Raw genomic sequence first — 26,201 nt, 5'->3', positions numbered from 1 at the left:
GGGGCGGTGCTGTGCCAAGCGGGGCGGTGCTGTGCCAAGCGGGGCGGTGCTGTGCCGGGCGGAGCCGGGACGAGCGGGGCGGTGCCGTGCCGGGCGGAGCCGGGAAAAGCGGGGCGGTGCTGTGCCAAGCGGGGCGGTGCTGTGCCGTGCCGGGCGGAGCCGCGGTGCGGAAGCGGCGCCGGGCGGGCGCTGCCGGAAGGGGCGGGAGCCGCGGGCGCGGGGGCGCTTCCGTCGGGGCCGTTCCCGCCGGTGCCGCCTGTGCCTGGGCCGGGCGGCAGCCGGGGCCGGAGGAGCGGCCGCCATGCACGACGCCTTCGAGCATGTGCCGATCCTGGAGAAGCTGCCGCTGCAGATCGACTGCCTGGCGGCCTGGGGTGAGCCCGAGGGGCCGCGCCGCAGCCCGAGCCGCTCCGCTCCCCCGTCCCGGCAGCGTTCGTGCGGCTGCCGCGCCTTGCCCTGCCCTGTCCCGCCCTGAGTGGCCGCGGCCCTGCCGCCGCCGGAGCCTCTCCCCGGTGCCGAGCTCCGCTCCCGGGAGCGGCGGCGGTCGCGGGCCCCCTGCCCGGCCCTGCCCTGCTCTGCCCGGCTTGGGGGAGGCTGCCGGGACTCCCGGGGCTGTAACCCTGGGCTGCCTACTTTATTGCTAAAAAAAAAGCATTCGCTGTGTAGTGACTTAAACCTGATTTGGAGGGCCGGTGGTGTGTTGAAGTCTTAGATTTCGAATACGTTTGGACGTGTTAATGATGCATAATTGTGGGTTTTATTTTTGGGCATACTGGAGAGTCAAGATTTTGGTCAGGTGACTGCACCAGCTGTCCTAATGATTAGGCTTGATAAGGCTTTTCAAAGCTGCGACCAGGTGCCATTGGATGTAAAATCAGCACCATCATGCAAAATCGACAATTTAAAAAACTCCACACTCTATGGAATTGTGACCCTGATTAGTTGTTTTAAGAATTATATCCTGAATTATAATACTCCTGTTATTCATGGAGGTTTATGATGGAGTTATGTACTGGAGAGGATGTGAAGGTAGTTTATTTCTGCATTGCAGCTTTTATATTTTTCTCTCTTTGGATGCATTTATTTTGCTGAACTAGGAAAAAAACCCTAAACATACAGACTTATAGCAGTATGGTTTTGTAAAAAAGATGTGTAATTCTCTCTCTACAATATCTACCAAGTAGTAGAAGAAAGACCTTGCAGGTAATAAGATTTTATTAAAATACAAATTCCTTTGGTGACGAGGAAATACTAGATGTAGAAGGAAATATTCCTGTATGCTGCTTTCCTGTATGTTATTCAGTGAGGAAGAAATTCAGCCATATTTCATGAGCCTGTAAAGATTTTGTGCTTTTTGTATGGTATAAGTGCTGCAAAGAGGATGAGTCTGAAACTGTGCCTTAGAATTTGTATAAAAAGGCCCTCCTTTATGAATCTTGAATGATTCTTGATTGTCCAACCAAAGCAAAGCTGCAACACTCTCCTTCCAAACATAGCTGACTATTTCAGAGAGGCGTTTTAAAAACCTGACTTAAAAAACTTAACAATCAAACCCACATAAACTGGATGTTTTTCTTTCTGACAGTGCTTCCCTTTATGTAGCACGGTTCCTCTCTGAGAGGTAATAATGTCTGAAGAATAGTTTATTGCTTCTTTTGATGGCACACAAGATGCAGTGGTTTGTGTCTTTACTTCTCTGTGAGCCAGTTTGATGTGATGGCCAGGCTGTTTGTGCTGTTTTACTGCCTGCTCTTTGGCTGTCCTCTCCTGAGAGTTAAAGCTACTTCTGTACTGGAGAAATGATAGGAGACCTGTGTAGTCACTATGGAAAGTTTTTTTGGTGTTTGATGCAAGTTTCCAATTGTTCTGATACATGTAACGTAGCCCCATAATAGGCGCTGTGAAGAAAATTACCTGTACCCCAGCAAAAACCAGCACAGCTGTGAAGGGCAGATTTTGTTGAACTAATTAGACTCTTTTTTCTCCTGTCTTTGTAGAGGAATGGCTCCTTGTTGGTACAAAACAAGGGCATCTTCTGCTTTACAGGATCAAGAAAGATGTAGGTAAGTTGATTTTACGAATGGGGTGAAAAAGTTGGTTGTTATTTTTATTTCCTGCACTTTTAGCGCTGTAGTGATTTTAACATAAGTGTGATTAATTGCTGATTTTTTTCCTATATGGATTTCATATAGGAAAAAATGTAAAATGTGTTTTATCTCAGGTTTCTTTGTGTTTAAATTTATAATAAGCAATTTTAATTTTTATGAATACAGTGTACAAATATATGTAAAAGCAGTGCAGTGTGTGAGTTGCTGGACTTGTGATGTGTGTTATCTTTTAATGACTGGATTAGTGAGAGAGCAAATACATTCACTGGGTCCATGACCACCATGGATGGGGAAGAGGGATAAATACTAACTAGTTTTGTCTGGTATTTACCCTTTCCCTGCCTCTTTGAGAGTCCTAAGTGCTCGTAGTCTGTTCTAGGAATGCCACAAATAGAATGATTCTATTTTTGCTTTAGTTAAAATTGATTTTCTCTAAAGATGTTTGTGTTTCACATTATGTGCTATTATGTAGGAACTGATGGTTTTGAATGCAGTAATATTTTGTAGCATGACACAGGAAAGTAAACACCAAATGTAAGTTTCCAGGTTCGCCAGCTCTTGGAAAGATATTAATTTGTAGCTACTTGGATTCTAGAGACTGAATTCAGTTGATTTTTGTGAAAGTTGTAGGTTGTCTGTCCAGTTGGAATATGCTAGTCTTGAGTTGCTAGTGTCTTATCTCACGTGGTAAATTTCTCCCCCTTTTTTGCATCAATGCCAGGAGAGGTTATGTCATCAGAAAGTGTCTGTAAGTCTTTCTCCCTAAAACTCCTTTAAAACCCTTGTGGTGTAGTCTTTATTCCTTGTCTGTTTTGCAGTGACGTGCATCCTAGGAATTTAAGTTACTGATACTTGAATAGTGTGGATAAAATCTTTATGGGTATCTTTGCATTTCTGGGTTTCAAATTATTTAAATATAATGCTTGCAATGTAAAACTTGGGCAAGGCAGAAATGTAACTACTGTTGATGCCCTCAGCTGTGTACAAGAAGTGTAATTTATGTTTTCACCTGACTCTGTAGAAGACCCTGTGATGCATTTAAACACAGATGTGTTTAAGTGTTAGTCTTCCAGTTTAAAGTGGCCAAGTTTGCTTTCATAATTATTTGTAATTTACTTAATGTAAGACACACACAGTCATGAGCAACTTCAGTTTACATACCCTCTTCAATCTTTCTGATAGGTTGCAACAGGTTTGAAGTGACACTAGAGAAATCCAACAAGAACTTCTCAAAGAAGATTCAACAGGTAGGAAATAGCATCTTCTTGATGTGGGAACTGTTTTCAGCCAATTAATGAAATATTCAATGTACATCTGCTGTCTCTGCTGTGCTTAACAAAACAAATTCCCAGAGCTAAAGCTTTTCTTAGGGCTGTAACAGCCAGATGTTTTTGCCCACTCTTCTCATAACAGAATAAGCTTGGTTTGATTGCTAAAGCAGAAACCAAAGAATTGGAACTTGCAGGTTTATTTTTGGCATTTGTTAGCAATAGGTCCTCAATTGTTCTGACTGAATATTTGTAAGAGTGATGGTAATACATCAACAGACTGTAATGTATCATTTGACTCTCAGATGACATTCTATAGGAATGTGAATGTAATTCCATGTACTTGAAATGTAGAAATAAAGTAACTAAAGTAACTGCCAGTCTTGCTGCCATTTTTCTTTTGAGAATTTGCATTCAATGGTTATATTGATTCCAGGAAAAACACTGTAAAGATTATGGATCATCTCTCAGGATGCAGCACTCTGTGTGTGCTTTAGAAGTATTTTTGTACTAGTAGCATACAACGTTACACCTTTTTCAATCAGCTTAGGTTGCAAATGCCAGCTTGTGAAAAGTTAATGAAAACCTCTGAAAACCTCTTAACTGAAAAGAGTTGCAGTAGCTGAAGGAAGCTTGCTCATGGAAAACTGCCTTCCTTATTATTTTGAGATTTTCTTAGACTATAATAAAACCTTATTGATGGTTTTAGTTTATGAATGGAGTCACTAACAGCATCCTCCCTTTCAGATCCACGTTGTTTCTCAATTTAAAATTTTGGTCAGTCTATTAGGTAAGTGAAGAAGAGTGTTTTATATTTAATGAGTTCTTCTAGATGCAGTTGCTTGTCTGAGTGTGGCACCCTTTCCACACACCAGCATGGTAGTCTGGTTGCTGAGAAGTCATTGTGTAGAGCTAAGCTTTGCATTTTGCAGAGGAAGCACTAAGCAGCATAGATGAGAAGCAGCTTTGCCAGCTGGGAGAACAAAGCATTAATGCTGATTTGTGATTAGGAATGAAGATGTACGTGCATGCTCTAAAGTGTGTGTGTGAAATACAGTTTGTGTTGGCCCCTGTATGTGCATGTATAGGCATGCATGTGAATCTGTGTGCACTGTAGGATAGGCACTGCAACTTCTGACTAAATTTGCTCCGTGTATCAAACTTAGCACTGATGTCTTGCACCAAATTCACTTTATATTCAGATGTGATCTTTTAGTGTCTTGTGGAAGATTTAAGTTTGCTTGGCTCTGGCTTTCTTTAACTTAGGGTCTTCTAGTGTCTTTTTTTGCTTACATTGCTACTCACTTCTTTATGATCTCCAAGTCCCAAGTCTTCCAGCTCCAGTATTTGTAGATTTCTGCTGCTTGCATCCTTCTGCATGCAAAAACAGTACCCTGCATTTTCAGCTGTTCATTTTCCACTAATTTCAGGAGCCAGTTCAGAATGATCTTTGTAATGCAATCTTCCATTCTTGCGCTTGCTCTGTTCTGGCCTGCTTGCTGTCCCCTCCACTCTGCCTTCCCCTGCTTGGTTAGCAGTACCTTCCTGTAGTTCTACCAATGCTGCTGTTAGTCTTCTTTGCTGCATTTATTGTGTTTGTATGTGCCTTAGCATTTTTCAGCTTTTGGGAAAACACTTCTTTTCCTTTCTTGCAGCTCTTTGTTTCACAAGTTCTTTTTTATATGAACATAAAATACGCTAACTTGTTTGAATTAGCAACGCCTCTGCATAAAATATTAAATAATGATTGGAGTTTTGTTTCAAACAGAAAATAACATTTACGTCCATGACCTGTTGACATTTCAACAAATCACCACAATTTCAAAGGCAAAAGGTGCATCTCTCTTCACTTGTGATCTCCAGGTAAGGGAAGGAATACAGCTGCACAGATGTCTTTACTGTTTGTAATAAAGATTCATCTTTCATGTTGCTGTATGGATTAGATTTTGTGTTAGATGAAAATTTCTTGGGTACTAGGGCTTTTAAAAATTAGTACCCACTGCATTTGCTAAAGGCAACAGTTTAAAATTATTTTTCTTACTCTGCTTCACAAGGTATTTTCCTGTGCCTGTTGTGATTGCAGCTTTTGATACAGAACTTTTGATACAAGACTTCAAAGCATTTTTGTCCTATGACTTTGACTCTTCTTTTTTAAAAGGTCCCCTTAACATAAAAGCCATTTTCTTTCCTTGCATTGCCAGTGCACTAGCTCATTGTGGTTTCCTTCTACAAGCAATTCTATCTGGGTTTTTTAAAATTTTTGTTTCTCTTTATTGGCTCAAGGACTCCTAGAGCAGTTGTGGTAGAATGAAGCCCTAAAATCGTTCTGTAGGGTGTAGCAGTCCTCTGTTCATTTGCTCTGGGTCATTGAGTGAGCAGTTTCTAGTCAGATGAGTTTCTTAGCATGCCCATATCATTCAGACATCTTTTTCATAATCAGAAGAGATGGTTTAGTGCCCTTTATAATTTTTTACATTTTTGCCCCATGGGAGCTTAGTGTTAAATATTTTCTAGGAAGTACTTGGGGTTTTCTAGACATGAAAATGAATGTCTTTCAAAGCACCTTTACATCTGGTCATTGCAAAGTGGCTTGTTGTTTGTGTGTCCAGGCACTTAGCTTTCCTAGTGTTTCTTGTCAAGAAACTTTTCCAACAGGTTAGAATATTAGATTGTTGATGGTTTTATCTGTTAGTATAACACATTCTTTGCATTCCGTATCCTCACCTCTCCTATACTGCATGGAGTTCCAGCCATTTATCCTAGTTCTGGGCTTGGACTGATAGCTCTCTACTTATCCTCTGTTTGTGTCTATGCCTTTTGTGCTCTCTTAGTTTCTTTTGGATTTTCTTGATGTCACAATCCCTGTCAAAGTTAGTTTTTAAGTATCCTGCCGCCTCCCCTGCCTCCTTCCTCCCTCCCCCATGCTTCCTATTTTTGGGAGTTCTGTTATGGATGAACAAAGCTGCTCTTCAGGGGACAGCTTTGCTTCTAGCAGAGGCTTCTTTTGGCCTTGTCTCACCTGACTTGGCTCTCTGTGAGTGCCTGTGAGTTGGGTCTGTCTGTTTTCACAGCAATCAGACACAGGGGAGGAGGTGCTGAGGATGTGTGTGGCGGTGCGTAAGAAGCTCCAGCTTTATTTCTGGAAGGACAGGGAGTTCCATGAGCTCCAGGTGAGTTGTGTTCTTTCTGTGGCCAGCATGTTTCAGCAGGGAGGGTCGTTGCTCTTCACTGCTTGCCGTGTTACTGTGAGGCACTGCTGACTTTCAGAGCATTGATGGTTGGTTCTGCAGAAATTTAACAATGGAACAGCAGAGAGAAGTGAAAACACATGTTTGAAATCAAGGCCAGTTGATGGCATTTATAGTTTCATAAGTTAAAGTAAGGGCTGTGTCCTGTATTTTATTGTTCTGGTTGTAGTACACTTTTAAGTACTTGACTTTCAAGTCAGTGAGCATACGTGAGCATGCATACCTTTCAAAAACATAGAAGTAGGTGCACTTCTACTCTAAGTATGTCACTTCTACTCTAAGTATATCACTAAGTCAGAAGATAGTTTCTGACAAGTGTAGAGAGCTGCAGTTGTGAATACTGGAATAAGAAAAAATAACTAATTGAAATGGGTGGAGTCTTTTCAGCTACGATCCTCTACTAGAAAATTTTCTACTAAAAATGATCAGTTAACTCAGAGCACACCTCTTTGCTGTACATTAGTCTAGCCTTTTTGCTGAATATTGCCATTCCTTGAGCAGCAGATGCTGGGCACAGGTGGTGGGGAATATGGTGTCAACAAGAGAGCAGCCTGTTACACTGTGTGTTCCCAGATTTGACTTTTGCTTTTCATTCATAACAACCAGTTTAACTTGTTTTCCTCAGGGGGACTTCAGTGTACCCGATGTACCCAAGTCTATGGCCTGGTGTGAAAACTCCATCTGTGTAGGCTTCAAGAGGGACTATTACCTGATACGGGTGAGACGGGGCTGTGTAATAGTGTTTTAAGAAGATTTGGGTAGCAGCAGACACCATGGAGGCTGCTCCTGTGCTCAGGAATTTGGCTTACAGATTTATGGAAAGCAGCATCTGGTACTTCTGCGATTTGTGGCTTTAGAAAGCGCAGTCTAAGCCTGTCCTTTTAAATGGATATTTGTCAGGAAGTCATTTTCTGTTTGTTGCTGTTGAGACCAGTGTTTGCAGCTCTTGCAAAAAAAATAAAAGGAATTGGGGAAGGTACATTTTGTTTTGGCAACAGTCTGTGTAAGCTCAGTTTGCATTTTATTTAATGTATTAAGAAATGAGATTAGCTCTAAAAGGACAAAGAGACCAAGACACTCATCAGTGAAGCTTACCCATTCTTTCATTTTTCATTCTCTAGCTGAACTGTAATTGTTTGAAAGCCTCTGAACTTACTGTTAATTTACTATTGCAATTTCCACTTAGACTTCATTTACAGCTACAGTTTATTCTTTTTTCTGCCTTTATAATTGGCAGATATTACAGGAAAATAGGATGAAGATGGGGTGCACCACACATGTACATGTATGCACATGGGTGGCAACAGTGATCTGTAGTCAAAAGGAAAACCACACAGTTTTTACAGTCACTTGGAACTGATGCTGCTCACAAAAGAAGGGGTGCCTTTCTGCAGTGCTCTCTTAGATGTTGATTCCTGCCATTCTGGTAATTGAAGTGGTTGTGCAGGTGCTCAGGGGAAAATGGCTAGGCTTCTAGGCTTTAAGTTAGTTGTTTTGTTTTTTATGTGGCAGTGCTCACTCATGCCAGAATAAAAGAGTGTTAAAAGTTTTGGCCTAAATGAGGGGTTTGGGCACTTTAGATAATTTTGCTGCTGTGGTATAATGGATTTGATAAACTGGTGTGAATGATGTGCTCAGCTACTATCATCACCTCAGACATAAAAGTAATATTTTTTATTTCAGAATGATGTGTAATCAGGATGAATTATGATATGCAGAAACTCTTTAAATTTGCACTTGTCCTGTTAGTGTTTATCCTGGGCTGCAAAATCCCTCTAGGGGTTTTTGCTTTAGTCTTGTGTAGCTTTGAAGAAAAGGTTATTGTGCAAAACACTTTTTTTCTTTTTATGTTCTTTTTTATCCTAGGTGGATGGAAAAGGATCCATCAAAGAACTGTTTCCCACGGGGAAGCAGTTGGAACCATTGGTAGCTCCTGTAGCTGATGGAAAAGTTGCAGTTGGCCAAGATGATCTAACAGTTGTGCTTAATGAAGAAGGGGTCTGTACTCAGAAATGTGCCTTGAATTGGACAGATATTCCTATAGCCATGGGTGAGAAGTAGCAGTTTGTTTTTGATTTTGTTTAAATTTAATTCTTTACTCTTGTATATGTGATAAAATCATGTGTGCAGTATTGTGAAACCAGCTGGATTTCGAGTGTGACAGGTTCTACAGTATTCTGAGTTGTACTCTGGGGAAGGTTTTGTTTGGTTTTGCTTCTTAGCCTTCTTTGCTTGTGGTCTGTGGGCCTCTCTCATAAAATAGGTGTAGTCCATGTCTTTTATACAGGGACAAGGTCTGAAATGGAAGGTAGTGTGTTAAAGCACTGTAGATCTGGGTGCCTCAGAATTTGATTATGGTGAAGGATGAGCAAAAGGCTTGGTAGTATTCTGTGAGCAAATTGCTGTCAGTGTCAGGCACTGAATTTTGTTTTGGGTGTGTAAAAGGGGCACATTTCAGGGCGTGAAAAATTGAAGAGAAGCCTTAAGTCATACATAGCTTGTTTCCAGGAGTGCTCGAGACCAAACAGCTGAAACGTTTCCCTTGTTTCATGAGCAGAGCACCAGCCTCCCTACATCATCGCTGTCCTGCCGAGGTACGTGGAGATCCGCACCTTTGAGCCCCGGCTGCTGGTGCAGAGCATCGAGCTGCAGAGGCCGCGCTTCATCACCTCCGGAGGGTACCCGTGCTACTCACTGCTGCTCTTGTCCCGCTGGCTGGCTGCACGTGGCACGCTGGAAAACTGGGAGAAGAGCAGCAGCTTTTCTGTTGGGTTTTTGATGGAGATTGGTGGAGGCCATGCCTTGAGGAGGAAAGGATAGAATTGAGGGTCTTTAAGAATTTGTGACGCGGGAGAGACAGTCTTCTTTCTGCTTTGCAGTAATGCTGCAGTTGCTCTTGTATTGATGCATGTTTCTATTATGGGATTGGGATTCTTTTAGGATAGGGTATTGCTTCTTTCTGAGCACTGAATCTTAATAATTGACTTTTTTATCTTGTTTACAGCACAAACATTATATATGTGGCAAGTAATCACTTTGTTTGGAGGCTCATTCCGGTGTCCATAGCCACACAGATCCAGCAGCTTCTGCAGGACAAACAGTTTGAGTTGGCTTTGCAGTTGGCAGTAAGTACTCAAGAACTTGAGTTTGCAGTGGATGCAATTGTGCAAAAGTACACAAAGGGATGTTTGCCATCTCCTGAACTGTAATGAGTCCAGTAATCAGTCAGTATAACCTCCCAACTGTCCACTTTGCACAAGCTGGTAAACTCTAGACTTCTTAAACTTAAGTTTTAGTTTTGTGCTGCCATTACTCCATATTGATCTGTTGTGGTGTAGATTTTGAGAAATCATCTCTTATATGAAAGATTATGTCTTAACTGTTTATGTTTAGTATGTTTAATGATACTGCTCTTCCTGCGTTAAAATTTTTTTGTTTTTGGAAACTCCCCTTAATTAATTACATTTTGAATTGCTGACTTGAAAAAAAAAAAATTGAAAAGGCAAATGAATGAAGAGATGTTTTCTGTGATGGAGCAGGTATAGAGGTAACCAGAAGTAGCTTTCAGATCTTGTGGGTTGTCTCCCACACACAATAAGCACGGACAGGCACCACCAGTGTTCACTTTGAGAGATTATCTTCTTTTCTTCCTACTGTCTCCACAGCATAGTGCTCCTCTTAATTCTCTAGGGTGTTTCTCTCTTCTGTAAACTCTGAGAGTTTTTAATGTTTGTTAATTTGTACGCAGGAAATGAAAGATGATTCAGATAGTGAGAAACGACAACAAATCCACCACATAAAGAACCTCTTTGCCTTCAACCTGTTCTGCCAGAAGCGTTTTGATGAATCCATGCAAGTTTTTGCCAAGCTTGGTACAGGTAAATGCTTGGGTTGGCATTGAATCACTTCAGTTAGGAGGAATGAAGTCAAGGTCGCTGGCTATTTTATGGGTTTTTTGTTTGTTTTCTGTTTTGTTTTAGTTCAAAACAGTGCTGTCTTGTGCACATCAATCCCCTGTGAACAGCAAATAGCCTGTGCAGCTATTTAGTTATTTTTGGGTGGAACTGGTGATTAATTACTTAATAACTTAATTAACTACACAGTTAAGTACAATTAAATACTTAATAAACTGCACTTAGTAAATTAAGTTAAATCAGGAGTTTTTCCCTTTTTTACAGAATATATTTGTTTTGTAGGGTATTTAAAGCATGAATAGCATGTGCACAGACCCTTTAAAGCAGAATGTTTCAGCAGCTGCTAAAAGCCTACTTGTAGCTTGGAATGAAAAATATGGAACATCTGTACATTTGCAAAATCATTGGACTCAGATGAGGACCCTTAACCCTTGGTTTAGCCAAGATGCTGAAACCAGGAAGCTTTCCTGTGCTCTTGGAAGTCTCAGTAGTCTCTGATACTGGGGCTTGAAGACTGAACTGTACCATAGAATAGTGCTTAAGACTGAGATTCTTTTTACTGTTGACAGAATTCTCATGTGCATTTAAACCTAAAGCTTATTCATGACACCTAGTTTTTATTTTGCAAAACTACAGTGAAAAACAAGGGCTTAGAACTCAAAATATTTTGAGCTTGAATTAGAGGATAGTAATTTTGAATTTGCTTAAACTCTGTGAAAACAAGTATGCATTAGTTACAGATGCATAAAGCATTGTGTGTTCCTAGAAATTCTGTCTTACTGTCAGGTTAATGCTAGGAATCTGCAAGTAGAGCAGTAAGATTGTATTAATGGCTTGTCCTCCAAGTGTGCCAAGTGCACAGGTTGGAAATTCCTGTGCTTGGACTTCGAAACGTGTTTGGCTTTAGCTTCTTTTGCATTGTTTTAGCTTCTTTTCTGTAATGAGCAAATTTCATTTAGGCTCTAGAATCTTGTGGATGTACAAGTAGAGTGCAGACTGCTCTGTTAGAAAGATAAACTTACTCTTAAGTTTGTAAAAATAATATGAATGGTTACTAATACCAGTTATTTTTTGCATAGATCCCACTCATGTGATGGGTCTGTATCCTGACCTCCTGCCCACAGATTACAGGAAACAGCTACAGTATCCCAACCCCCTGCCAGGGCTCTCTGGGGCAGAGCTGGAGAAGGCACATTTAGCTCTGATAGACTACCTAACTCAAGTGAGTGCTCCTCTACCTGGTTTTAGAGCAGGATTATTCAGTTCTAGCATGCTCTGTTAGCTTTGATGTGCTGGAAGCAGTACACCTAGCCCAGCTCTGTCATGCTGGCCTTAATGGGCTGTCTTAATGGCTGGAAAGTGTGGCTGCAGCCCCTGAGTGAGCAGGGGAAGTGGAACGCATGAGAGACCCCACAGATATATGGAAAATACCATGTGTGATTGGACAAAATTTCCTTATGCAGTGGATCTGATTATGAGTCCAGTATTTTATTTCTAGTATCCTGCTGAAGAAAACTTGAGCACTTCATTTTTTTGTTTTTGTTCAATGATTATTATTAAGGGCGCTCTGTCCATGAGATAGGTTGAGGGCATGCAGTAAAAGGTGGAAGGGAATTAATGAGCCTTGTAAGTTCCTGTCCTCTTTATTTTGTCATAACTGGAACCTGAATTGTTTGGTTGCCATCCTTAGTAGAGTAAAAGGAAGCTTGTGCCTGAAGTAGGATAGGTTTTAAGCCTAGTAGTGCAAAATCTAAATAGTTTTCAAAAAGTTTCCTGACTTCTCTAAAATGTCTGCTCAGGTTAACAGAGTTTCCTTCTGACAATTTTCTCAAGACTCTGGACATTTTTCAAAACTATAAAGGTGCAAAATACATACACCTGAATATGGTTTGTGTTGAATAGCTAGTGACAATAAAATTTTTGGGAAACAGTTGATTAAAATAAGTTATTAAATTGGCTTAATTTAGTCTTTGTAGTTGGTGGGTTATATGTGCTGAGGGTGAGATGTAGAAATCCATGGCCTTTTCCTGTTAAAATTTCATTTGATGTCCTGCAGAAAAGGAGTCAGCTAGTGAAGAAGCTAAATGATTCTGATCATCAGTCCAGTACCTCACCCCTCATGGAAGGAACACCCACGATCAAATCCAAAAAGAAGCTGTTACAAATCATTGATACCACCCTGTTGAAGTGTTACCTGCATGTGAGTTTCTGTCTGACCTAGAGGCTTTGCCATGGGAGCTCTGATGGAATTTCAGACTGAAACTTTTAAGAAGGAGGATAAGCAGCTACTTCAGAAAGGCTCACACAACTGTCTGTCTTTGATCTAAAAATAATGTGTAAAATCTGAGCATTAACTAGTTTCCTGTCTGGTCAGGAAGCAGTTTCAGGGAATGAGGCAGATATGTCTGTCCCTGGGTGCTGCCTCTGTCAGAAGAAAATGGCTCTGTATTTTGAAGGTCTAATGAATGCTTTTATTGCCTTATACTGGTAAACAGAGCAAAGTAGGATCTTTGCTGTTTTGATGTTTTTCAAAGCCTGACCTCTGTTGTTGAAGGGGAGTAGCTTTGGTGTGTTGTTTTCTTTCTGTCCTCAAAATTACAGAAATTACCGTGGACCTTACTGTAAGGTATTAAACTGTCATTTCTTATTTTTCTTATGCTGTGAGGCTCCCTTCCTCCCCCTGTGTTTTGTACACTTAGAAGGTGCAATTCCAATGAAGTTTAAGTGCTCCCTTTTAAATTGCAGACAAATGTAGCACTGGTGGCACCACTGCTGCGTCTGGAGAACAATCACTGCCATATTGAGGAGAGTGAGCATGTACTAAAGAAGGCACACAAGTACAGTGAGCTGATAATACTGTATGAGAAAAAAGGTCTGCACGAGAAAGGTAATTCTGAGGTTGGGAGAGGAGGAGGACTAGAAGCATGTGTTCTTTGTGTTGTGTTTTGACTTCAGTAAGTAGACAGTGTTCTGAAGAGGCTGTTTAATTGCTATCTTGTGATTAAATCTTTGTTCCTGTTACAATTTGGTCTCTATGTTCAAAACAAAACTTTGGTTTGTCTTCAATAGCATAACAGGAAAAATGCACTTTTTCGTGCTTTATGTTGGAGCTGGCAGTTACAAAGGAATTGACTCCTTTTATTTTGAAAGCATTACAGGTACTGGTGGATCAGTCAAAGAAAGCCAACTCCCCTTTGAAGGGTCATGAGAGGACAGTGCAATATTTGCAGCATTTAGGTGAGTGTGAAGAAGAGCAGTGTTTTTGTGAGTTTTTATTCTTGTTTGGCTTAGTGGTTATTCTACTGTTTGGCAGCTTTCTGGAGGCTATCAAGCTGAAAGGGTATCCTTGTTATCTTGTTTGGTTTCTTGCATAATGCAGCCTTCAACTATTAGCTCAAGGGATTCAAATTTCATTGGAAATTAAATATATTTTTGGAAAACATTCCTTATTTCTGATTAAAATATCCACTGGGAGAAAATAGGCCATATAATTTGAATTTTCTTCCAGTGATGAAGAGCAAAGTAGGAAATAATTCTGAATGAAGTAGAAAATGTTCTTAATCTACTCTATTCTGTCAGTTTCTGGGGATTAAATGCAATATTCTAGGTAGTTCTCAAGTAATTGCAAATTCCTCCAGGCTTGCAGCTATGGTCTTTCAAGTCAAGTGTGTATTACTGATGGGTGTTTAATACTAGCCTTGTGTCAATAGAGTAAGCACTTGTTTATTGCATCAAAGCAAATATTAACTGTGTGATTGACCATCAACAATATGCTTTGTCAGTATGCAGGAGAATTATTTATTTACTTGGGTGGTAGATAGTTTTCTGCGTTGAATTATTCTTTTTATCTTTTAAAATAACGTTATGCAGAACCTTTTCCTATTGTTGCTCGTGTTTAGATTAAGGATTTGTTACTGAGGAAGTTGAGAAATGCCCTGCCTGTGGGAATCCCCATGCAGATGAATGTTAGGGTATGTGCTGAGGGAGCCAGTTGTTCTGTGGGGCAGTGTGGTGTTTTCCTTTTAGCATACTGATCAATAAGCTTTGGTAGTTATATTTGATTTGAGTAGGTTTTAACTTCATGTTTGATTTGCTTGTGATTTCAGCAAAGACACCTTGATCAGTGTTTTGGCAGGGGGCTATTCTAATTAATGTCACACTTCTTTCTAAGGAGTCAGTTTTCATGTAAAACAGTGTCTTACTTTCATTTCTTGTCCTGTCTTTTTTTTAAAATGTTCTCTGTGAGGCCAGTATGCCCTGTAAATTCAGAAAGTTAATAGAGTTCAGCAAAATTCAGGCCCACAAGTTTATTGCCATTTGGCAAGTCACACTTTTGTTACTGAAATTTGAGATTGGCTCTTCTGGGAACTATTTCAGTTGTTCTACTTTACAGTGCACATCATGTGTGTTTTTAAAACTTATTTTTTAAATTCTGCTAATATGAAGATGCTGCTTGTTTTAATTATTGTGGGATGGAGAAAAGCAAACAATGACTGCCTTTTTATAGGGTTGCTTTAAGTTTCTTTCTTGTATAGTGTTGTCATATCATGTTATGTTGTTCAGGCAGCAAATGCCTCTGATTCTGAGCAGGAGGGTGAAGGGAAAGTCTTGTTTCCTAACATGTTTTATTAGTATTGTGAACCAAATTGTCCAAACTATAGTATTCTTTTTAAAGGGGCAAGTCCTACATTTTGATAAAAGCTGAGAAGCTGTTACCTGTCATGTAGTTTCTATGCTAGTTACTTCAGGACTATGATGCTTTACTACTTGTTATAAAATATTTGACCATTTGCTGTAGAAGTCATTAGACTGACAGGCTGGAAATGGACTGAAGGAAGTCATGCAAGTGAGAATTTCACTGCCTCTGTACCCTAATTAAAAGAAGTTGAAAGGGAAGACCTTTGAACATGATTAAGGCAGCCCATCTTGGTTTTGGTCTGAATTCTTTACATTTGGTGGCACTTAGTATTTGAGTTAATTTTTGTTTTGGTTTGAAATCGTGTTTGTGAAGCAATGAAATTGTAGCTTTGGAATGAGTGATTTGCTTGACTTGAGCAACAACTGGATTCTTCATGTAAATTAGGCTTTGCTGGCTCTGAAGGCATCTGCTTGTGTTGTGAATAGATAGATATTTAAGAATTTAACAATGAGCACTGCTGCTTTTTGTATTCCAGGCACAGAGAACTTGCACTTGGTATTTTCCTACTCTGTCTGGGTGCTAAGAGATTTTCCTGAAGATGGACTGAAGGTTAGTGTGATTGAAAGAGGTACCTTGTTATTGACCTTCTTAGTGCAGTATATGGAATTTGGATAAGTCATTGTAAGAATCTCATTAATGCTAAACCAAATTAAATATATAATTTGGTTTTTGTTTCTGGCTTCAGTGCTAATGTTAGCAGTAGATAAAACAGGTAAATCTTGCACTTTTTCTTATGCTTTTCCATTCTCGGAACACCTTATAATAAATAGCTAGGAACCTTTGATAGAACATTTCATGTTATTGATGCCACACTTGTGCACAAGAGCCTAATTGAGTATTTAAATGTGAGGTATTGATTTCCCTATAAAATTGGCTCCCTGAATTTGGAGGGTGTTGGGCTCTGTAAGAGAAGGGTGTTCACTAGGGCAGAAGTGGGGATGTTTGATAGTCTTTTCAGATGTGAAGTAAGTTCTCAGTGCCTGAATAAGCTGCTCAGATCTTTTTTTATATTTCTTGTTTACTCTTTGGAACATGTGATGGATTGCTGGGGTTCAGTGCCTTAAGAGAAAAATATACTGTGGCACTTAAGAAAAGAAAATCACTAATCTGAATAAAATTTTATTTAACAGATATTTACAGAAGACCTCCCTGAAGTGGAAGCTTTGCCACGAGACAAAGTGCTCAGTTTCTTGATAGAAAATTTTAAAAGCTTGACTATTCCTTACCTGGTAAGAGCTCAATCTCTACTACTGCATTTTACCTTCAGTAAAACAAAATGTTACCTGTAAGATCTTAGTTCTTCAGGAGCTGGAGTCTGTTGGACAAAGAAAGCATAATTAAAATACGCGAAATCCTGAGGTCAAGCTTGGTAAAGGCAAGCATGGAGCTGTTCCTTATAAAGAACTACATCTCAGAGGAAGTGTCTGCAGCTGAGCCTTAACATGTATTTACAGGAGCACATCATTGATGTCTGGGAAGAAACTGGAGCAGATTTCCACAACTGTCTGATCCAGCTGTACTGTGAGAAAGTGCAGGGCTTAATGAAAGAATATCTCAGTTCTTTCCCTGCAGGTATGTCTAGCCTTTTCTGGGGGGAGGACCAGGAGTATGGGAGAGCACAGGGGAGCCTTCATATACCGTGTTGAAATCCTTCCCTGTTGAGATCCACCATAAGATACCTTAGTGACGGAGGGAACTGGAAAGCATGTGGGTTTGTAGGACAGTTTGTTGCCTCTCAAGAGATCCTTTAAGGGACCAAGTAACACTTTGTTCACAATTAAGTTGAATGGCAGCTACTGCTCCCTGACTTCTGCATGTTAAGGGTAGGGAAGGGTTTTGGATAACTTGAGTATTGCTTTAACCAGCCATGTGATGTGTTTTTAGGGGCTGAAATTAGTTTGGCAGGTACATGACAGCTCCAACCCATGTAACAGTTCTATCATCGTGAAGTTCCTCTTCATAATGATTTGTACGTCTTCTAGTACCGACTAGTGTAGTGAGTTAGTTGTAATAATTTAGCTAATGTTGCTTTCTTTCATATAGATAGAGCTCCAGTGCCTGCTGGGGAGGAAGGAGGAGACTTGGGGGATTACCGGAAGAAGCTGCTGCTTTTTCTGGAGAAGTCCAGCTGCTATGAACCTAGTCGACTTATCAGTGACTTCCCCTTTGATGGTGAGTTCTGTTTCTGTAGGATAACTAAACCCTAGCTTATTGCTTACAGCAAAACTTCCTCACTTATCATAGAGTCATGATAACTACAAATAGAGAGGATGACCCTATCTGTAGTTGTAGGCCACTGGTGTGTGTCCTAACTCTGTTTTTGCTGGCACAATTGGGTTTACCAGTTTCTGCAGGATTCCTCTAACTGTTGACCTAAGACCTTGTGGCATCTCCCAGCTATTTAGCCTAACTTTGTGATGACCCTGAGTTGTGCAATAGATCTGAAGGTTGTTCCTTAAGGTGACTTAAGAATTCATGAAAGGTTTCTGAGACTAGGGTGAAATGTAGACTTAGAGTGTCAGTGTAACTTATACAGTAGCCTGAGCACAGATTAATACTTCCTTCTGTTAGTCTGGGCACTAATTTTGTAATTTCTCCGTGCAGCTATTGATTTAATCCTTCATGCTATCACTAGGTCTCCTAGAAGAACGTGCTCTGCTCTTGGGTCGAATGGGGAAGCATGAGCAAGCTCTGTTTATTTATGTTCATATTTTGAAGGACACCAACATGGCTGAAAAGTAAGGATTTCATTACTTTAGAGTTTTTGCAAGACTTATTTTGCTGACTGCTGTGTGGATAGGATGTGTAGTGAAATGTTGCTATATGTGGAGCATGAACATTGTAAGTCTTCAGGATCTTCTGTGTTTTCACATTTTATTGGCCTTGAAACTCTTCTGGGTATCTGTTTATTACAGATGCTGCTTGCTGGCCCCTTGAGGCTTGCCTTTTTGTGCTCTCATTGTGCTTTAGAACAATGTGACCATCATCAATGAGTTAATATTTTACAACTGTCCTTAGTCTGTGATCTTGTGTGTTGTTTTGTTTCCTTCTGTTTGGAGAGATGTTCACTAGCCCACATTAAAAAGAACTCTTGTTAGTGAAGATACAGCATTTTTCTGTGTGTTTTGTGTCAGGGAACCTTCTGAGTGAATCAGAAGCACGCAGGTAAAAATAGAATTACCCAATACTGGCAGGTGTATCTGAACACAGGGACCCGTTCAACATAGTTGCTTGTGGTTCAGATACACTAATTAGATATATATATATACACATAGATTTTTATGCTGTGATGTGTTGATTGGGGATATCTTTTCCCTACACAGCTAAATTCAATTTGGCTTCTGCAATAAAGCTTTTTAAGTTGATTGGAAGTGGGAGACTTGCACAAAACTTTGCTTCTCTCAGCATTGTAATGCAGAGTAAACTGTGTAATCCTGATGTTCAGTTTGATGAATTGATCTGAATCAGATGTACCGTCACTTAACTTGGATGATTTCAGTAGTAATTAAATGTTAATTTCTGTAAACTAATTCTTTGAGTCCTGTAACTGTTTCCGTATTTGTCTTAATTCTTCTCTGTTGATTCTTCTAGCTACTGCCATAAACATTATGACAGAAACAAAGATGGCAACAAAGATGTAAGTAGCTTCTTGTTCAGTAAGGAAGTAGAAGGCTATATATATATATATATATATATATATATATACTTTGTTCAGGACTTGAAAGTTCTTGCTCTGTATAGACTACTTCAGGGTTTGTGTAGTATATAGGAACCTGTGCATAATCTCTTGGAATTTAGGACCTCCTAGATCATCGTGGGGTGTTTTTTCTTCAGAATGTTACTGTATCATTGGATTTGGGCCTACATTAAGAGCTTTTTAAATGAGCAGTGCACGATTTTGGATGGCATGGGTATAAGTTAGCACCATTGCTGGGTTTTACCAGCGCTGTCAGCTGTGGATAGGTGCAGCAGTTTTAGAGCTTCCCTTGTGTGTGCTGCAGGTGTATCTGTCCCTGCTGCGCATGTATCTCTCCCCACCCAGTGTTCATTGCCTGGGACCCATCAAGATGGAGGTGCTGGAGCCTCAAGCCAATCTGCAGGCTGCTCTGCAGGTTTTGGAACTGCACCACAGCAAACTGGATACCACTAAGGTAAGTCAGATCTCTAAGTACTCTGTGCTGTTGGCAGGAGACTACAGAAGGTACTGGAGTAGGCCAGTGAATCGAATGTGTCAATCTAAATGTGTCAATTTCTATTCTGTTTTGGTCTCTGTTTGTCCTGAACTTTTTCTAACTTTGTTCCAGGCAATAAACCTACTCCCAGCAAACACACAGATCAATGAGATTCGCATCTTCTTAGAGAAAGTACTTGAAGAAAATGCTCAGAAGAAAAGATTTAATCAAGTGCTCAAGAACCTTCTCCATGCAGAGTTTCTGAGGGTAAGCATCCACCACCTGTTATTGATTGGAATAATGTTTTAAAATATGTTCAAATTGAAATTTACTGTTTCTTATAGGGGATGGGTGTCCTCTAGATGGTGCTGTAATGCACCTGAAATTACATGGGAATTATGTAGCTTGAACATCCTTTTTGCAGGAGATGGTGTGTACATTCATTTCAGTTTGGATGAGATGTTTGTCTTTGCTCACGGTGCTGTGGGGTGCACTGCAGAATCATCTCAGATAGCTTGGACTGGATTTCTTTCAAATGAAGTGAGCCAGGGGAATGCAGTTCAATTGTTCTTCTTAACACCCCTTTAGTGGTTGAATGCCTTAGGCTGTGGACCAAGGTAAAAGTAAAACCCTGTGATTCATATAGTGTAGGTTTTGGGTGTTCAGTACCACCTGCTCTGCTCCACAGAACAGCTTCTTCTGTGCTGCACAAGTTGGTAATGCAGATACAGCCACTAACAGTTAAATGTTGGGATGCTTTGTGGTTTCATCAGACCAAGGTGTGGCATTGCTTTTTGAGCAGCTTGGGATTTTTGTCCTCCTTTAGGTCCAGGAGGAGAGGATCCTGCATCAGCAAGTAAAGTGCATAATTACAGAGGAGAAGGTGTGCACTGTTTGTAAAAAGAAGATAGGTAACAGGTGAGAGATCTGGTACACTTAAACTAAGAATGTTGGAAAACTGGATGTATGTATAGCCAGAGAGAACAGCAATATGAGGGAGCTGTTTGAAGAGTATTTGAATTACAAATTACATCAATTAGCTGAATGGTTAGGAATACTTTAAAGCTTTGGTCAGTGAATTTGCTGCAAGAGTTTAATCCTCCTTGCAACAAAGGAGAATAAAACCCCTTCAGAAACTCCCAAGAGTTCTTATTTCATAACTCTAGAAGGCATGAAATTGGTCCTCATACTGAATTTTGAAAACTTTGTAAGAACACTGCCTTTCTAAGAACCTGCTTCTTAACTAGAATTGGGGAGGAAGATATAATGTTAGGCTGAGATACATGTGTACTTTTCTATATCTGATGGCTTCATGGCTTCCTGACTGATTTATGTTTTGTAGCCTACATGCAATAGGATGTTGAAAAGTAGAACTAGTTTGCTTGATTATAGAATTCCCCATAGAATTCTTTTCTCTGTTTTCTCTTTAATACATTCAGGCTATAGTTTAAAAAAGTGTCACTATCATGTGTCTCTCTCTAATTCTGCCCAAATTGGATGCTCTTGTTTGAATGTGGAAAACAATGTTTGTCTTGACAGCTGATGTTTGTGTTTTGTTCTCTTTACAGCGCATTTGCTCGATACCCTAATGCAATAGTTGTGCATTATTTCTGCTCCAAAGAAGTCAACACACTGGACACCTGACCTTGTCATGTCAATAATCCCAACATTTATACAAAATTCAGTACTGATGACTAAAGAAGTTGATGTGTCTGAGAGTTTTGAGGCTTGTTGCTAGGTTCTCTTACACTGGGTAGAAATCATTTGTATCTGTGGACTGACTGTACCTACCCAGCAGTGTTGATTTACTAGAAAATTACTTTAACCATGTTGTTACAGCGCTGGCAAGTACACTGAAGCTCTCAGTCCTCAGATGAAGAATAGAAACTGATTTTTGTAGTGACTTTTGTAACACACTCCAGCCTTGCAAATGAACCGTGAGACAACTGTTGGACATTCACCACAAATCAAGTCTTTACAATAAAATGTACTTTCTTAGGGTGGCAATGTTGTGATTTGGCCTTGTATGTAAATATTTATTCAAAAAAAGAAAATTCCCTGAAAGTCTTTGCAGCCATATCAGCATTGCATGGAGATCACCAGGTATTTATCATAAAGGAGGCTTCTGTGTCTGTTTCTAGACTTAGGAAGTGCAGCTTTTATCTCGGCAACAGAAATGATGTAAGTGCTGGCCAAAGGACTCTCTATTGGTATTCTGTGGTTTTGCTTGACCTTCTGGTAAGTTGTTTCACAGGAGATAATTAGAGAAATGGTAGACACCACTAAGAAGCTTTTTTTCCCTTTTTGTTTTAGTTTGAGAGCTATAAATTGAATTAACTTGTGTGTTGTTTGCACTGACTGTGTTCACTCTTAGTGTGAGTGGAAGCTCAGAGACTGTTGGAAGAAGTTCACATCTGCACTCAAAGGAAAAAGCAAAGAACACCCACTAAAGCAATTTCTGGAAGGAGTGAACTCTAGTTACTGCTTGAGCTTCTGGACTATGCTTGAGACTTTTGTATATGAATTCTTTAGTCTCTGGTTCACTTTCCAACAGTGAAGTAAAATCCAGACTGTTTCAACATCTGTGTATTTGAAATGCTCTAGAACTGCATTCTGTTCAGGCTGGTACTGTTCTTAAAATTGCTCTTGGGCCAGAAGTCTTAACACAAGAAGTAAATTGTACCATACTCACTCTAGACTGTAATATTTTTGTCTAACTTATTTTTTCAGAAACATTAATCAGTAGCAGATTGGTATGAGGGACAAAATGTTCGTTGCAGAAAGAATCTGTGGAGTGGTAATGAAAAGGCAGCAGTAGCAAATAACCCAGTGGAGGGACTGTTTGAATTCCAACATCCTGGTCTAGCAATACTTATAAATAAATCATTATTAAGTGCTATGGAGCATGACATGTAACTACCAGATATCACGTCTTAAAGAACAAGCTGATGAATAAATCTGGTCTGCCTGAAGTGTAGTTGAACCTCAGTTAACATCGTAGGTTTGCTTAAATCATTTGAGGTTTTTTTTTAGGAACAGATCTGCTGTAGGCTAAAAACAGTTCTAATTCACTTTCATTTGCCAGTGTTAAGAGTTTCCCTTGATAACTGTTTTTTCCTTGTTCATATGTGTTTGTATTTATTGTTATGCATTCTTCTGGATTTCTTTGTCCAGTGTTTTGCTTGGATGTCTTGGGCAGTATTGCTACTGAATACTTTCTGCAGAGGCTGGATAGAGGGAATCTGTGGTGTTAATGTTTTTAAACTTGTATTTCTTCTGTTTGAAGAAGAGAGCCTAAAAATACTTACACTAGATTTGCACATGCTGTATAGATCTTTATATACTAGTTCAGGTATGGAGGGAAGATGGTTTGGGAGAGTTGTGTTTACAGGTCATAGAGAATGAAGAGAGGGCATTTAAAAAGACCTTGCATTCTTTGTATACAGATATAACAATGCTACTCTGATTTTTATTTATGTTTAGTACTGGTAGTATGATTTTTATTTGCCTTCATTATCTGTAACCAGGATCTTCATTGTGCTCTTACTTACAAGACTAAAGTTGTGCCTCTGTTCATCTCCATTGCATACCTTTTACAGAGATGTGGTTTGTGCTGTACTTTTTTTTGTTGGTTCATACCATGTGCTTTGGGTTTCCTAACCATACAGCAGGTTTATCTAAAGCAATAGGTTGTAATAAATATCGTGAACCAGTGTGTGTTTCAGTCTTTGTGCAGTTAAACTTCTCTGGGCTGATGTAGGTTTTATTTTTATTTGTATGTTAGACCTCACTTTCTCCTGGAAGTCAGATCCAGTGCAGTATCTCAGTATTGCCCTTGCTTTAGTATGTGTAAATCAAGTGTGGCAATTCTCAATGTAGGTTTTTAAATCTACAAGTTTATACTTGCTTGTGAATGTTCTCAAAATCCTACTAAAACCACTTTCGAATTATCTCTTTGAATAATGTTTTTGCAAGTCTTACACCATTATACTATTAAATATGTACTTATTAGAGAACACTAAAGTTACTGACAAGTTTTTTCTGGGTAGTGATGTTTGAGTGGTTTTGTGCTGGGGAGGGATGTTGAGCTCTGTGTGACCAAATCAGGAAATGTTTAGATTCACAGGTTTGCACTTGCTTGGGCTGTAGGTCATAGAGTCTGGTGTTGGAAGTAGAATATAGATCCTCACTTCTCCTGTTCTGTAGCCGTGGGAAGCACCAGCACAGAGGAGGTTTCCTGTCTCCATGTTCTCAGAGTCACAGGATGGGTCAGGCTGGGAGAACCCACAGTGGATCATCCTGTGCAAGCTCCCTGCTCAAGCAGGGGCATCTCCAGCAGCTCAGCCCCAGCCTGTGCTGTGGGGTTATTCCTCCAGGTGCAGGACCCTGCACTTGCCTTTGTTGGATTTCTGACAGTTCTTCCCTGGCCATCTCTCCAGCCTGTTGAGGTCCTTCTCAAGGGCTGCACAGCCCTCTGGGGTATCAGCCACTCCTCCCAGCTTTGTGCCATCAGTGAACTTGCTGAGGAGGCATCTGCTCCTTCATCCAAGTCACTGATGAACAACTAAGTATATTGGTGTTTCTGGAGAAAACTAAAAAAAAAATCCCCAGCAAACACAAATCAAATCCTATCCTTGCTTGCATCCTTTGAAATTTTCATCTCTTCTAGTTGTATACTGCATCTCAGCTCTCCTCTTGGTGCTGCTAATGTGACCAAAATGGGTCCCTTGTGATACCTACATGCATTTAAAATATTATATAATATAGTTGGTGATGATGTAATTTAATGCTTTCTGATAAAAAAACCCTCAAAACTGCAATGTAGAATCTATCTTTACCCCTGTGGGCATGCTAATGAAAGCAGAAGTTAAATTACTGGGTGGGAAGATTTCTTTGCCTCATCTTTTGATGCCATTGTGCTTGCTTGTTTTCTTAGTCTGATGGGAAATAACAAAACCAAGTAGTTTATCTTTGGATATTAAGTTTGCTGACAACAATGTCTGAGGATGGCTGAAACTGCACACAGACACTGCTAATAGGTGATCTGTTGTTGACTATGAAACAATTCTCAAGCATATGTTCTAAAGAGCTTTCATTTTTCCTTGAGAGATTCAAGAGAAATTCTGTAAAAGTGAGATCCCTGTGCTGAGTGAGATTTCATTGGAAGAGGAAAGAGTGTCAGAAGACAGGTAAACTGAATTTATGTGCAATTGGGCACTCAGGACAAAGCAGAGGGTTTATCCACTGCCTGTAATAAACTAGAATAAATGTGATTTCTCCATGGTGCTGTACTGTGAGGTCACCTCAACTTTCTTGTAGGTTCTAGTCAAACTGCATTAGATTAAATGTAAAAGAAAAAGTACACTTATGGTTCTACAATCCTTTTGAAGATAAATAAAACCTAATGTGATAGTCATAGAATGATTTGGGTTGAAAGGAACCCTAAAGATACTTTAAATTCAACTCTCCAGGACCCCAACCTGGCATTTGACATTTCTAGGGATGAGGCATCCACAACTGCTCTAGGCAACCTGTTCCAGTGCCTTACCATCTTCTAAGTGAAGAGTTTTTTCCTAATATCCAATCGAATTCTACCCTCTTTAAAACCATCCTCCCTTGTTCTATCACTATGTGTAGTGCAAAAACACTCTCTTTCTTCAAAAGCCCACTTTAAATACTGTAAGGCTTCTATGAGGAATCCCTGGAGCCTTCTCTTATCCAGTCTGAACAGCCTCAGCTCTCAGCCTTCCATCCTTGGGGTGGTGCTTCAGTCCTTCACCGTCAGTGCAGTGGTGAGTAGAAAAGCAAAGGAATAGCTTTTCCAGCCCACTGTCACATTTAGTAGGACACAAGGGCTTTAGGGTAGTTGCTGGCTGTTTCACAATGGCATTATGTTTGCTTTTGGCCTGTGTGTTGACTCTTCATTCTGTGAATTCACCACGATGGCTCCCACCTAGTGCTGACTTGTTTACGTTTGAAATGTCAGTGCTTGTGCTTTTATTAATTTTCTCAAATTCTAGCCTGGTGACTGGTGCTAATGACAGGAAATGATTAATGAATGGGACCTTGCTGAGAATGTGACACATTCTCATGTTTGCATGGAGCTAATGACATGCTGCATTACTGGCTTTCATACATTTTCTGCCACTTTTAATTATTGTATCTCTAAAGTTTGGTACTTGGTCTGCAGTTCCAGTTTATGAATTTGAGCTCTTTGATAAAATGCTCCAGCAAGACAACTGTCAGCAGCTGCTAATAAGCTATCTCCTTTTTAGCAAACTATTTCCTTCACTATTCAGTTATTTTTTCAAGTGCGATAGACTCTTAAAAAAATCTGTCCTGTCTCTTGTAAAGTTTTTTGAGAACATTTGGTGGAAGAATTAAGACTGTATTACATGGAAATGAAGAAAAAGGGGAGACTTCTGCAGGTTGCTCAGAGAGGAGAGATGTGGTGGGGAGTTGATATTCTCTGAAGCATTTATGGCAGACCAAACTGTGGTGTCTCCACTCTGGCCTCCCTGAAACTGCTCTGAACAGCTACAGTCAGTGACAAATTTTGCTTTACTTCAGGCTTGTAAGATGGGAAAATTTTTCTGTTTAAAAATACAGGTAGGTTGTGCTGAAGCTCTGAAAAGGATTTGAAATGGCGATAGTTGCACATCAGGTTGCTGGGACTCTCAAAGACAATCTGGATTGGGGTTTAGGTGTCGTGTCTGGATCACCAAGTGGTGCTTCCTCCTGCCCAGGGCTTCCCTGTTTGGTGCTGCTTTGTGCCCTTATCCTGTAGCAACA

At 40.1% G+C, this 26,201-nt stretch overlaps 1 protein-coding gene across 3 annotated transcripts; it reads left to right on the top strand.

The window, feature by feature from the left end:
* Nucleotides 1–239: 239 nt before the first annotated feature.
* Nucleotides 240–23,122, top strand: VPS39 (VPS39 subunit of HOPS complex). 3 transcript variants are annotated; one of them, XM_063159094.1, is made up of 26 exons: nucleotides 240–374; nucleotides 1,998–2,063; nucleotides 2,830–2,856; nucleotides 3,291–3,355; nucleotides 4,124–4,166; nucleotides 5,145–5,239; nucleotides 6,448–6,546; nucleotides 7,250–7,342; nucleotides 8,491–8,674; nucleotides 9,182–9,218; nucleotides 9,629–9,749; nucleotides 10,373–10,502; nucleotides 11,618–11,760; nucleotides 12,595–12,738; nucleotides 13,284–13,425; nucleotides 13,689–13,775; nucleotides 15,713–15,786; nucleotides 16,368–16,466; nucleotides 16,692–16,809; nucleotides 17,281–17,409; nucleotides 17,873–17,975; nucleotides 18,829–18,874; nucleotides 19,239–19,388; nucleotides 19,542–19,676; nucleotides 20,236–20,327; nucleotides 20,978–23,122. In XM_063159094.1, exons 1-26 carry the CDS (start codon nucleotides 302–304, stop codon nucleotides 21,051–21,053), a joined length of 2,571 nt encoding a protein of 856 aa, XP_063015164.1. In that variant the 5' UTR covers nucleotides 240–301; the 3' UTR covers nucleotides 21,054–23,122. The 3 variants fall into 3 exon arrangements, with proteins under 3 accessions (XP_063015164.1, XP_063015162.1, XP_063015163.1); XM_063159092.1 differs by having other exon boundaries at nucleotides 9,182–9,302; XM_063159093.1 differs by lacking the exon at nucleotides 2,830–2,856 and having other exon boundaries at nucleotides 9,182–9,302.
* Nucleotides 23,123–26,201: the final 3,079 nt, after the last annotated feature.

Source organism: Melospiza melodia, chromosome 6 (genome assembly GCF_035770615.1).
Source record: "Melospiza melodia melodia isolate bMelMel2 chromosome 6, bMelMel2.pri, whole genome shotgun sequence".
Lineage (NCBI taxonomy): Eukaryota > Metazoa > Chordata > Aves > Passeriformes > Passerellidae > Melospiza > Melospiza melodia.
This window is presented reverse-complemented; position numbering and strand designations above follow the sequence as displayed.